Genomic DNA, 14,840 nt, shown 5'->3' with positions numbered 1-14,840 from the left:
TAATATATAATAAAGAAATAATGATTTATTAACAGGGTAATTCCAGAAGAGGGTCCAGCAGGTGACAATTCAAGTGGAGTGAAAAAGCTAATATTCTGTTCTGGAAAAGTTTATTACGATTTGAAGAAAGCTCGCAATGAGAAGAACCTTGACAAGGATGTGGCAATTGCTAGAGTGGAGCAGGTATACATTTATGCATTATGATAATGGTGATGTGTTGTTGTTGAACATAATACGATAATTTGCGGTAGTTTCAAAATTATACTGCTGACTTGTAGCCTAGTAATAAAACCTACCCTTTGTAGTTGATTTTTACTTAAAAATACTGAACTGATTCTCTCCATGTAAGAATTCCCTTATTTAATAGATTTATTTCATTCGTTAATATCTCAACTAAACAGAGGTTATGGAAGTTAATACAGTTATTTAAATATTGAATGAAGCCAAGGAAAGGAGGGGCATGTGTTGTTATTTAAATTGAGATTTTTTTCTGGTAATACAGGCATATTTTGTGGAAAAATTAAGAAGGGTTACAAAATATTGTAATTCTGATACTCTCTGATATTCAGGCAGTTTTGAAATTTTTCATATTCTTGTATTGTGTTCTGAAGATGGCGGTTTATGCCGAAAAGTTTAGCACTGTAAATGTTGTAATATTTTGCTAATTATAGCATTGCGATTTTGATAAGTAATTTGTCGGACATACCTATTTAATTATTGCAAAAGAGCTAAAGATACGGTCACATGTTGCTACTTTTGCAACGCTGCAGTACAAAAAACTGCGCAACTCTCGTACTGCGACATGTGAACAACGGTGCAACCCGAAAAGTAGCGGCTGCCGAACCTGCTGCCCGCTACTTTTCCATGCTGCGCGCAGCTTAGAAGTAGTGACGTGTGAACAGGGTTCTCAGGGTTGCAGCCACAGCATTTTTGATATCTGTTTTGTTGAAACTTTTGTTGCGGTTGTAACCAGTGTTACCACCCAAATGTGCCAATGATACTTTTATTGTTTGGATATATTTTAATGTTAAATGTGATGAAAATAAATTATTTGCAACAGTTATTAAATACATAACACAGTCTGAGCATAATTGCTGACGATATAATTCATTTTTTAAATTTTCCGTAGCGTAGTTCCAAACAGGAGGGTTGCCAACATTGATTACGTGAATATGCTGTTGGTTATCATTTAAGGATATAGGCGTTTTTAAAATCTTTATAGTAAAAATAATGTCAATTTCTGAATACTAGATACAACAGAAAAGCAAATAATAAATAAGTAAGCTTACACATGAATTTATTAATAATACGAACATAACCACAAAATGTATATTGAGAAGTCAACACGGAGATGGAAACCTGCAGCGTGACTGCGGCTGCAAAAGTAGTGCCTTGTGTGTGAACAGACTCGCAACCTCCAGTTGCAACTTTTGCTGCACTCGGGTTGCGCAGCACGAAAAGTAGTGTGCAGCACGCTACTTTTGGCTTACGTGTGAACATGACACGCAACTTTTGCAGCTGCAGTACAAAAGTTGTGCTGCAAAAGTAGCGATGTGTGACCGTACCTTTATCAGACCCACACATCATGTTCATCAAAGTATTTTTTGTGTTACTGCACTAGTCATTCAGTACCTAACAGTATGTAAGACAGGCCAAAGAGGCTCAGGTTCTATAAATGAGATTTGATCTTTTCTTGCCAGTATACTGCTTATTTCGTTGCCCTGAATCCCTTCATACTCAGCACACCCATCCGAATCAATGAACTGCAGTCAAGCAGTACAGTATTATGCGTGATTCTATGCATTCCAAAACATTGGCTAGGCCTAAAGAAAGCATTTGAACTCTCGTAAACAACAACCACTCACAACCAAATTGTACTGGACTGAAGACATTTATGGCTATTGGCCTGGTGCTAACATCTCGCACCCCCTCTCCATTCACTTTCATCAGCTGCCACTACTGTTCTCGCACATTCGACCTTGAGCATTGTTACACTTGCTGCTCCGCCTGCTAATTATGGGTTTTTTATACTGTATAATGAGGTTTGAGTTCTCATTAGTAGAGTACAATAAAATCACTCACTATTCACCATAAAAATAGAATTTAATTAACAATCCTAACAATTAATGACAAACCAACAAAAGAATTACAATAAAAATCTTGTATGCATGCATATATCTTAAAATAGTGTCCGATTCTCCCTGCTTGCACAGCACTTTGATATAACTCAGTTCTGTTTCACCTCGGATACTGGCAGGCTGAGCATACACACTCCGATTAAGATCCATGTTAAACATCAATGAACCAAAATAAGCAAAAGTCGTATCTTCCTAGAGTTACCACAGCTACTAGATGTGATGATACATCCAAATCTTGTTGTCTCCAGTATCATCACATATGCAGTGCATCACATTCAACACCGTAACTTAGACGAGTGTCGTCAGTTTCCCTTCCGATAATGCCAACATGGAATGATACAGGCGTCTAGCCCATATCCGAATGGAGTCGAAACCTGTTACTCAGAGGATGTCGCAGTATGTAAGACGGCAGTCGATCACTAATTCCTTGCCTCGACATTTTCTGCTGCATGATCACTTAAAGCTCATTCACAATGAAAATTAAACATAACGTAAGCGTTAACTTAACATTACAATAAAATCAAGAAGTCATACCATCATTCACGATGGGAACATAAACATAACAGCAAACATACTTGGTAACCATGGAAACATAACGACGACGCCATTTCCTCATATTCTGTTGTATACTTCGGCGCTCCACGATTGTGTTCTGTTTGCAAATCACGTAAGCATAAGCATGAAAGTTTGGAGTTTGCAAACTTTCATGTTAACATCTTACAGTAACGTTTATGTCAGTGCTTATGTGAATCATTGTGAATGATCCCATTTGGTAGCCTGGGTGCAAACTTCTGTGTTTATGTTACAGTTATGTTTAATTTTCATTGTGAATGGGCCTTTACTGACACTACTACATTTATTCTCCCATGGTCCGCTGTCAACTCCCTCTACAATGTTTGCTGTCCCATGGTCCGTCATCAACCTCACTCTACGACTCTTGAAGACTCGTGGCAGGTCCCATCTGGCAGGGAGGGAGAAAAAACGTTGCATTTTAAATGAGCCAATCCGCATACTTAGACTCGAATCCAATAAGTAAACACTGTTAATCTCGTAACCTGCATACCTTACTTTAACACAGGACTTCTACTGACACTACTACATTTACTCTCCCATGGTCCGCTGTCAACTCCCTCTACAATGTTTGCTGTCCCATGGTCCGTCATCAACTCACTCTACGACTCTTGAAGACTCGTGGCAGGTCCCATCTGGCAGGGAGGGAGAAAAAATGTTGCATTTTAAATGAGCCAATCCTCATACTTAGACTCGAATCCAATAAGGAAACACTGTTAATCTCGTAACCTGCATATCTTACTTTAACACAGGACTTCTACTGACACTACTACATTTACTCTCCCATGGTCCGCTGTCAAGTCCCTCTACAATGTTTGCTGTCCCATGGTCCGTCATCAACTCACTCTACGACTCTTGACGACTCGTAGCAGGTTCCATCTGTCAGGGAGGGAGAAAAAACGTTACATTTTAAATGAGCCAATCCTCATACTTAGACTCGAATCCAATAAGTAAACACCTTACTTTAACACAGGACTTCTACTGACACTACTACATTTACTCTCCCATGGTCTGCTGTCAACTCCCTCTACAATGTTTGCTGTCCCATGGTCCGTCATCAACTCACTCTACGACTCTTGACGACTCGTGGCAGGTCCCATCTGTCAGGGAGGGAGAAAAAACGTTACATTTTAAATGAGCCAATCCTCATACTTAGACTCGAATCCAATAAGGAAACACTGTTAATCTCGTAACCTGCATACCTTACTTTAACACAGGACTTGTAGCGGACATCCACATAAAACACTAGGAAAAAGACGAACTTCTATCATAAATAAGAAAAACTACTTAGAACATACCACACTAACTAATAGAATAAAATATAAAATAAATAAGGTGAAAGAAACAGAAACAAAGAAAAAGGAGAAAAAGAAAGAAATAAGAAAGGAAGGTAGGAAAAGGAGAACAAGGAAATCCATAGTGATGTAAGAAATGTCACAGCATAATAGTAATATGCGTTACAAGAGCGGTATGTTGAAGTTTTCATGTTCGAGGAAAAGTTTGAAAAAGCGAAATGTAGTTTAACAGTAGTTTGTGCGAAGATCGTTTATTACATACCTGAAAGAGGAATTTCTAATTAGTTGTAATGAAATCTCCATCTTGGTTTCTGTTCAATGACGGCAAATTTGCAAAACAAAAATATCTATCTTCAACATTGTTGCTTTAAAATGTTTTCTGTGTTTACTATACTCCAGCAGGCCGTGATATACGTTTGTCTTTTTTTTTTCCCCCAGTCTATGATGAGTCTGGAATCTTGTTGATTTTTTCATGGCTTCCTTAATGTTACTTGCATCACGAATGCAGTAACTTTAGTGGAGTTGTAGAGTTTACTTAATTTTTGAAACTATTTAAAAACAATAATTAACAGTGCAATTTAGGTGAAATTGCAGTGGTAAATTTCCAATTTATAATTATTACTATATAGAACGTCTCTAAAAATAATATGTTAAAAGCCTAAAGCAGTAAAATCAATATGTCACTTAAGCGGTAAGAAGAGGGAAATTGTTGTGTGTGTTAGGTTGGGAATACTGAATGTGGAATTTTAGACTTTATGCAGATTGGTTTTGTGTGGAAACCAAGCAAATATGCACGATCTCGCACAAAGGTACTTTGTGTTGCAGTAGAGGCACGTTATTTTTAAATACATCTTGACTGATAAACAGAAATATCCCTGCGATGATTATGTAGTGAAATTTTAAAGTCTTGATCATTTTTGTATAAATAAGGATTCGACCATTATGCGATGGTGACTACTTTTCGCATCGGTCATTAATAAAAACAAAAATGGCTCAGTTGAATCTTTCCGTTATTTAAGGAATTTATTATGTGAATCTCTTCCAAGTCTCATTAACAGCATAGTAGACTTATTAACCTATACTGAAGTTGGCAGGCTATTCAGGAAGTAGAACAAGGAAAGCATATTACAGCTTCCAAGATCGCAGTGCACCAGATTATTTAAAGACTAGCTCCTATGCCTCAGCCCTTGTATAATCGAGTCTTATATAATCTTTATGCTTGACCATGCCGAAATGTAGTAATTATACACCTGGTAGCAGCCCTTTAATGCACCTCATTAAAGTACACCTATTCATTATAATTCAGTTGTTCAGCCAATGAGAAAACACCATTGTATGGGTACCATTATAAAACAGCAAGTATCGATTATTCGTGGATATGGAATCGAAAGACAATTAGCGAAAAGTCACGGAGGCTGGAAATCCAATACTGTCGTAGAAGGTTATGTTCTGTTAATATAATAATTAGCGTTAATTGTAAATAATATTCAAATAAATTCAATTGTCATCTCGTTTTTCAATTCTAAATCAATTTCCAGGTTATATCAAGCCTAATGTTCATGTTATTCTCTAGATTATATCAAGGTCAATGACATTCGTGCCTCGGAAAAAATCAATACTTTCGCGTCTGCGCACATCTCACAATTCAGGTCAGTTCCGCTCCTCACTTACATAACCATAATATGAACACTTTTGAATAATTTAAAGTTAGAAATATGGTCGAGCATAAAAAGTCGTATGAAACTTGCCTATAATGGTAATTAAGACGCTCATATGAAAATTATGAAACGCCCTTGCGCTCGTTTCATAAACAAACATACTCGCGTCTTAATTAGTACCATTATATAGGCTCGTTGCATAATGTACTGTTGTGTTGTAAAGTGTAACTTACAAATAAGGATTCCATAATAAGCAATTTTTAAATAGATCTTTTGCTAATACTATAAATTTTCTATTTGCACACAGATCTCCCCATTCCCTTATGATCTGGTGAAGAAAGAATGTGTAAAGTATCCAAATGCAGCCATATGCTGGGCCCAAGAAGAAGCAAAAAATCAGGGTGCATGGACTTACGTGCAGCCCCGTTTCAACACTACGCTTAATGGGTCCCGAGGTCTTAGGTAAGTAAAGTATGAAGAATTATCTTCGTTATTTAATACCATAAAATTATTAAATTAATGCAGAACTTTAGGAATTATCAAATAATGATCTTACCCTCAAGTAGTGAAGTCATTTCATTGTTGAAATGTCAGTAAAAGAAATGCTGTTCTACCTAGAAGAACTAGAGTTGAATTAAAGTATCAGTGTCAGTTTTCTCTACGGAAATTTTGATGTAAAAATCTTGACTTTTAATTAATTTAATCATAACAAAAAATAACCAGCAAAATAAAAATGAATAATCTTGTATAGGTAAAGAAAAATAAAAAGACTCAATCTCCAAAATGATTACGAGATGAAGAAATAAAGATCCATAAATGTTTCGTTTCATATTGTCTATATTCACATTCAATTTTTTCTTTATTTATGATTTTTGCATGAAACAATTGTGTTAAATTTACATTATTCCGAGAAGAGCAGGTCAGTGTTTCTAGAAAGACTGCTAATTTTATTATACATGAGATAATCGTGTTTACTTGATTTACAATATATGTTAAAAGGTCATTCTCAATGATATGTTAACTATCATGCTTGCCTCTGGTCCTACGGATTGAAATCTGTCCGAGATTAATGGATTTGTAGATGTCAAAATGGGTGGCTTCCATTATTTGAGGAAATAAAGCTGTTTGTTCTATATAATACAGTTTACTATAATCAGTGGCGGCTCCTGCATATTTCTTAAGAGGAGGAAAGAAGTTAACAGCACGAAATGACACCTTCTTGAATGAAACATGCTACAAATTAGCCTACATGCATACATGTAAGACCAGGTAGTGTTGGGGTTGGCCTTCCCTTCTGTATAGCAATAATCTGTTCTTGTAAACTGAGTTTCCTAAATTGTCCAAAATATATTATGTTTTCACTTCCATTCATTGTTGAATAATTGCGCAAATTAACAATTACAAGGAAATTCATAACCTCGTAGCATTTTTCGAGCACACTACAGCATCACACGTGTTGGAAGAGACTAGCTACTAACTCGTAACCAGAACCGTTTTACGGAAATGGGAATGGGAAATAATATGAGGAAAGCGAGAACCCTGCACCCACTCACGTGGTCTGTGTTGCCACATGTACATTTTACAAGTTCAGTATCACATGCTTTTGAAGAATGTCAGTTCTTGTAAAGTCATACTATCATTATTGTTCAAAGCTGCCGGTGGCCGATTAATTTTTTATGTTAAAAGTGATGTAGTTTGGAGTACCTACTTTCAGTTTCAAAATAATATATTTGTACGAAACTGACAATTTGGCTGTTGCCCTGTCTAGTAAACAATGAATAGAAGTGAATTTCAGGGGCCAACTACGTAGAACTACTTCCTCTTTGTTTTACATAAACCAACTTTAACTTTCAAATATCCACGAAAGTTTCAAACCATGAATAGTAGCCTATATAAAGTGCAATGAATAATATTTTGGATTTATAATTAAAAAGAAAGTTTACATGGTGTCTTTCATAGCTTTGTGTTAAAACTGTTTTTATTGTGTCTCCTCCTAGATGTGTTACAGTCTGGTTGAATGCAACATTGTTAGATGGCAGCGGTAGCGAGCTTGCTGCATGACCAGTCGGTTTCTATTTCCCGCCCATGACTGATTCAGAGGAGGATCTCCTCCCTCTCCGTTCATTTACTTGCTTTAAAACTCTGCTTCTTTCTCTGGCCGCTAGTGCGCTGTTGTCTATGTGTGTTAACTGCAGTAGAGGAGGAATGGAGTGCCTTTGCTCCACACAGACAATCTCGCATCTTTCTCACAGTTTTCTACAGCACATGAGGGCGCGTCGTTTAAAACTCAATCAACCGAGTTTTTTGTATAGCTGTGAACTTAAAAATTATCGAATCTTCCTCGAATTTTAAGGCACATATTTTATTTGGTATTTAATTTCAAAAGAAGAAAATGTGAGGAGGACATTCCTCCCTTCCCTCCCCCGAGGAACCGCCACTGACTATAATTATGTAAAAATTCCTTTGTTCAGGGATAAAAATGAATAATGGCAAAATTCTATATGCTTACCCTGCTGTTACTTCATCTCCAACTCTTTAAGTAACTCATGTGACCACAATAATGAGTATGGAGTTTTTTTAAGAGAGAAAATGTGCTGATCCAAAATTTCAGGGGTCCATGTTTTCTATGAGTAACATTTCTTGTTGTTATACATATGTGAGGTACACAGAGTGAAAATGGACTTGAATTGAGCTGAGATTGGTGGGAAGAGTCAGTGAGTTGTGTAGTGCCTGGCACTGGAACCAGTCCTTATAATGTACTAAAAGCAGTGGCTCCATGATAGCTTTCACTTAAATTTTTTGTATTGTTTTAGATACCTCATTTTATGTTCTTCTTTTGTTCTGAATTTCATGAATATGTTTTTGTTTTGCTTATGACTTTACTGGATCAACATTGTATTCAAGAGATTGCAAATCGAATGAAGGAAATGTTAGAACATTACATATCTATAATTTAGCTGGTCTTCTTATATAATAGAAAATTAATAACATTGAATTCTGTTAATTCCTTTTATCGTTGTGCATGTTAATATTGGAAAGTGTAAGCTTTGATTACGTTATCTAATATATACTTTATGAAGCAACCTTTCAGTGCTTATTTACAAAATTAACATACTAATTGAATGCTGTGTCTTCAGGATGCATGGGGATATTTAGGTGATTGAGATTTGCATCTTTATTGTTTTGGACTCTAAACATTACAGCACTACATTTCATACATTTCAGAAACACGCTGTTAAAAGATTAGTTCTCCCAGTGGCGAAGCTAAGGTGTAAATACTGAGTAGGCTGAAAAAAATCTGCTTACCTTACATCTTTTTTTTATTAGAGCAGATGTTTCTCAGCTTTTCTATCAATTTTTTTTGTGACACAGATCCCAGAAGATGATGACCACTTATTTTCACACCCCCATACAGAAAGCATGTATAACAATATAACTTATTTGTCTCAGAGCACCCTGTTAACCAAGGATATTTCTTACACCATGAAAATTGAAATTTTCTATTTTGTCTTCCTCCACCCACTATTTTAATATCTAAATGTGGTGTCATTCTGCTATCTTTGTAAACATATTTTGTTCCATACAGCCAACTTGAAAACGGTGTCTCTTTTAATTCTGCAAATAATGATCTCAATATTCCCTCAGTATGAATTATTTTACATAAAATTAGTATGTAACACATACATGCATGCACGCACTTTTGATTAAACTAACATTCAACAATGCAGCACATTCACAGAACACACAATATAGTGCAACATATTATTATTATTGAGGCTAGCTGCGTTTTATACAGAGGTATAGCAATCGATGTCCCCCCCCCCCCTCAAGCTTGCGAATCAAGATTGTAACCATGCCTTTAGAGGCTTCTGCCACAAGCCTCTCGCACTGAACTCTCCATCCTGAAATGACTGCCAACAGTGAACTTAATATATGGAAGGATCGGAGTGAAACCAAGTGTTACGATACATCGTTATTACTGTTACTAGTATAACTCAAATTTTTTGGGAAGGCTAAGTCTCGTAGGAACTTCGCCATTGCTAATTTCCCAATAAGTTCTTGCACTTTCCCATTGTATGAAGAAGGAAAGTATTATGATTACATAAACATTTATTTCGACATTTTCACGGTAATACACATTTTCAGCATAGCTGATACCGAAAAAGTGGCTTTGGGCGTGTTGTCTGCCTTTTAGACTGTGTGTGAAGAAGTTTCTTCTACTGTAACTATTGAAAAGATTTTGTTCAACTGAAACCCCATCAGCTTCCACGCGTACCATTACACCGATTGTTTTACATGGGCCCTCCCCATCCTTTACCACAGGCTCAATTGACTGCAGTGGCCGGGATGTGAACCTGCGATCTTTGGCACAATATGCTGGCCGGACATATCTTGTGCGCCTTAAGGCCCATTCACAATGAAAATTAAACATAACCGTAACATAAACACAGAAGTTTGCGCCCAGGCTGCCAAATGTGATCATTCACAATGATTCACATAAGCATTGACATAAACATTACCGTAAGATGTTAACATGAAAGTTTGCAAACTCCAAACTTTCATGCTTATGCTTACGAGATTTGCAAACAGAACACAATCGTGGAGCGCAGAAGCATACGACAGAATATGAGGAAATGGCGTCGTTGTTATGTTTCCATGGTTACCAAGTATATGTGCTGTTATGTTTATGTTCCCATCGTGAATGATGGTAAGGCTTCTTGATTTTACTGTAACGTTAAGTTAATGCTTATGTTATGTTTAATTTTCATTGTGAATGAGCTTTTAAACTGCTCGGCTAACGAACCCAACACGAATTTACCCGATTATGCAGGTATACGAATCCTTGGTTAAGAGTTAGACATTTGCGTGCAATAGTGGTATAAGTCTTTCAGCTTCAACGGTTAATACTCTCGCAAAATATTATAACTGTGAGTAAAAACATAAGTGCTAGATTTTTTTATGACAGAGATACTACAGGATCAAACCTGCGACATTTTATATGCTGTAATGTTTAAGGTCTGTAAATTCTGTTCCTTTTGTCAGATTTGTGTGGAGTCCAAGAGTGATTTTGTTGATTTTTTTGTTATATTTGTGTTACATTCGAGTTCATATCTCAGTGGGTCCAAGTAGAATTTATGATGGACAGAGATTGTGCTTGGTGGCTTTTCTTGAGGCACTCCCATTCCACCTTTCTGCATGCGGTGCTGTGTAGATTGCTTCCCATTGTTCACCAAGGGCAACACTACAGCAACAAAAATATCTACTCTAGTTACAATGCATCACTCCAAGAGGACACTTGGGTGAATGATGTAAAGTCGGTTTATTAGTCCTTTGATAAAAAATATTTGTGTTACATTTACCAGACCAGAAGCTTTTTCTGTGTATCTTTCATGCAAGCTATTTTATATTAAGTTTTATATTTTCTCCTATTAAAGGTACGGTCACACGTCGCTACTTTTGCAGCGATGCAGTACAAAAAATTGCGAAATTCTTGTACTGCGACGTGTGAACAACGGTGCAACCCGAAAAGTAGCGGCTGCCGAACCTGCTGCCCGCTACTTTTCCATGCTGCGCGCAGCTTAAAAGTAGCGACGTGTGAACAGGGTTCTCAGGGTTGCAGCCCCAGCATTTTTGATATCGGTTTTGTTGAAACTTTTGCTGCGGTTGTGACCAGTGTTGCCACCCAAATGTGCCAATGATACTTTTATTGTTTGGATGTATTTTAATGTTAAATGTGATGAAAATAAATTATTTGTAACAGTTATTAAATGCACAACACAGTCTGAGCATAATTGCTGACGATATAATTCATTTTTTAAATTTTCCGTAGCGTAGTTCCAAACAGGAGGGTTGCCAACATTGATTACGTGAATATACTGTTGGTTATCATTTAAGTATATAGGCGTTTTTAAAAGCTTTATAGTAAAAATAATGTCAATTTCTGAATACTAGATACGACAGAAAAGCAAATAATAGATAAGGAAGCTTTCGCATGAGTTTATTAATAATGCGAACATAACCACAAAATGTATATTGAGAAGTCAACACGGAGATGGAAACCTGCAGCATGACTGCGGCTGCAAAAGTAGCGCCTTGTGTGTGAACAGACTCGCAACCTCCAGTTGCAACTTTTGCTGCACTCGGGTTGAGCAGCACGAAAAGTAGCGTGCAGCGCACTACTTTTGGCTTACGTGTGAACATGACACGCAACTTTTGCAGCTGCAGTACAAAATTTGCGCTGCAAAAGTAGCTATGTGTGACCGTACCTTTAACTTGTGTGGATAATATAACTGCATTGCACTTGAAGTAAACATGTTTCACTGTGTTAACACTTTGCACTTGTGTAACAAATGAAAATTATGTTCCATATACAGTGATAAGATTGTCCAGAGTAACGTGGATAACTATTTGCTGGTATTTAGAGTTGCCAGGTCTCCCGTATTTTATGGGTTCTCCCATATTTTACCCACATTTTCACCATTCTCCCATCTCACATATTTGATAATATTTTCTCCTATAATTTATTTATTTAAATGGTAAATATGAATAGTGCTATGACACTATGAAAGTTATTCTAATTACATATTTTTAAGTGCAATTTACCCATACAATGACAAATTCTCATTAATTTTCAACTATTTTGTCAAGGGATGATAGGCTATTGATGATATAAGGAGAAGAGTTCAGCCGGCATCATGGATTGTGTCCTGGTATAGCTCAGATGGACAGAGCACTCAACGTGCAGAGTTGAGAGGTCCTGGGTTCGATTCTCAGTGTCGGAACGAATTTTTCTCAAATTAATAAATATTTCCAGTATGGTTACTTATAGTCAATGTTTATTCAATGAGGATGGTGAGACCTCGTATATGAATATATGTATATGTCAATAATGTCTTGAAGGAAGGATTTTGACAATTATTTCCAAAATCTCCCGTATTTTCAGTTTTAAAATCTGGCAACCTTACTGGTATTCCTGATTCTACTACATTTTAAATTTTTGTATAATAGCATGTAGCATTTTGCTGACAGCAGTCTGTTAGACTGATCCTGCCAAACTATTTCCAGAGAGAACCATAGTTTTTTTTACGTCCTTGCCTGGAATGTGGATACTATTTTCCTACAATAAGAGACATTTAAAATATTAATTTTTATTTAATGTAGAGTTTTTCTCACCATTGTTGCATAGTGCTATTCAGTGTTGGGCATGAAATGATCTTACCATTCTCTTTGCAGAACAGTAATTTCAAAAGATTAACATTAACATGGTCATTATCATTCTCAGTGGTTAATCTGAGTTTCGAACCTGGCTGAGGACTATAACTTCTTAAGGGATGATAAACAATTCTGAGCATTGCTTTCTTCAGATGAGAAATAAACACTAGAGGTCTTACATCTTAGACTTATGTAAAATAATTATGGCTCACCAAGATAAAATTACAGTCCATCGTTATCCACAAAGTTTAGTCTTGTTTGAAAAACTGACTCACCCAGATAAAATTACAGTTCATCGTTATCCACAAAGATTAGTCTTGTATGAAAAACTGACTCACTCAGATAAAATTACAGTCCATCGTTATTCACAAAGTTTAGTATTATATGAAAAACTGACTCACTCAGATAAAATTACAGTCCATCGTTGTCCACAAAGTTTAGTCTTGTATGAAAAACTGGCTCACCCAGATAAAATTACAGGCCATCGTTATCCACAAAGTTTAGTCTTGTATGAAAAACTGACTCACCCAGATAAAATTACAGGACATTGTTATCCACAAAGTTTAGTTTGTACGAAAAACTGACTCACCCAGATAAAATTACAGTTCATCATTATCCACAAAGTTTAGTCTTGTATGAAAAACCGACTCACCCACATAAAATTACAGGGCATTGTTATCCACAAAGTTTAGTATTGTACGAAAAACTGGCTCACCCAGATAAAATTACAGTCCATCATTATCCACAAAGTTTAGTCTTGTATGAAAAACTGGCTCACCCAGATAAAATTACAGGACATCGTTATCCACAAAGTTTAGTCTTGTACGAAAAACTGACTCACCCAGATAAAATTACAGTTCATCGTTATCCACAAAGTTTAGTCTTGTATGAAAAACTGACTCACTCAGATAAAATTACAGTCCATCGTTGTCCACAAAGTTTAGTCTTGTATAAAAACTGGCTCACCCAGATAAAATTACAGGCCATCGTTATCCACAAAGTTTAGTCTTGTATGAAAAACTGGCTCACCCAGATAAAATTACAGGACATTGTTATCCACAAAGTTTAGTCTTGTATAAAAAACTGACTCACCCAGATAAAATTACAGTTCATCATTATCTACAAAGTTTAGTCTTGTATGAAAAACTGACTCACCCAGATAAAATTACAGGACATTGTTATCCACAAAGTTTAGTCTTGTACGAAAAACTGACTCACCCAGATAAAATTACAGTTCATCGTTATCCACAAAGTTTAGTCTTGTATGAAAAACTGACTCACCCAGATAAAATTACAGACATTGTTATCCACAAAGTTTAGTCTTGTACGAAAAACTGACTCACCCAGATAAAATTACAGTCCATCGTTATCCACAAAGTTTAGTCTTGTACGAAAAACTGACTCACCCATATAAAATTACAGTTCATCGTTATCCACAAAGTTTAGTCTTGTATGAAAAACTGACTCACTCAGATAAAATTACAGTCCATCGTTATCCACAAAGTTTAGTCTTGTATGAAAAACTGGCTCACCCAGATAAAATTACAGGACATCGTTGTCCACAATGTTTAGTCTTGTAAGAAAAACTGACTCACCCAGATAAAATTACAGGCCATCGTTGTCCACAAAGTTTAGTATTGTTTGAAAAACTGACTCACACAGATAAAATTACAGGCCATCGTTGTCCACAAAGTTTAGTCTTGTATGAAAAACTGACTCACCCAGATAAAATTACAGGACATCATTGTCCACAAAGTTTAGTCTTGTGTGAAAAACTGACTCACCCACATAAAATTACAGTCCATCGTTATCCACAAAGTTTAGTCTTGTATGAAAAACTGACTCACCCAGATAAAATTACAGTCCATCGTTATCCACAAAGTTTAGTCTCGTATGAAAAACTGACTCTCCCACATAAAATTACAGGCCATCGTCCACAAAGTTTAGTCTTGTATGAAAAACTGACT

General features: G+C 36.3%; 1 protein-coding gene across 7 annotated transcripts in view; it reads left to right on the top strand.

Moving 5' to 3' along the window:
* The window catches only part of Ogdh (oxoglutarate dehydrogenase Nc73EF), a 117,982-nt gene that overhangs the window by 89,141 nt on the left and 14,001 nt on the right, over positions 1–14,840 (top strand). For all 7 annotated transcript variants that reach the window (XM_069836571.1, XM_069836567.1, XM_069836569.1 and 4 more), the window contains 2 exons: positions 36–183; positions 5,969–6,123. In XM_069836571.1, coding sequence (XP_069692672.1) covers positions 36–183; positions 5,969–6,123 — 303 coding nt within the window. The remainder of the gene's footprint in view (positions 1–35; positions 184–5,968; positions 6,124–14,840) is intronic.

This window comes from Periplaneta americana, chromosome 1 (assembly GCF_040183065.1).
Source record: "Periplaneta americana isolate PAMFEO1 chromosome 1, P.americana_PAMFEO1_priV1, whole genome shotgun sequence".
Taxonomy (NCBI): domain Eukaryota; kingdom Metazoa; phylum Arthropoda; class Insecta; order Blattodea; family Blattidae; genus Periplaneta; species Periplaneta americana.
This window is presented reverse-complemented; position numbering and strand designations above follow the sequence as displayed.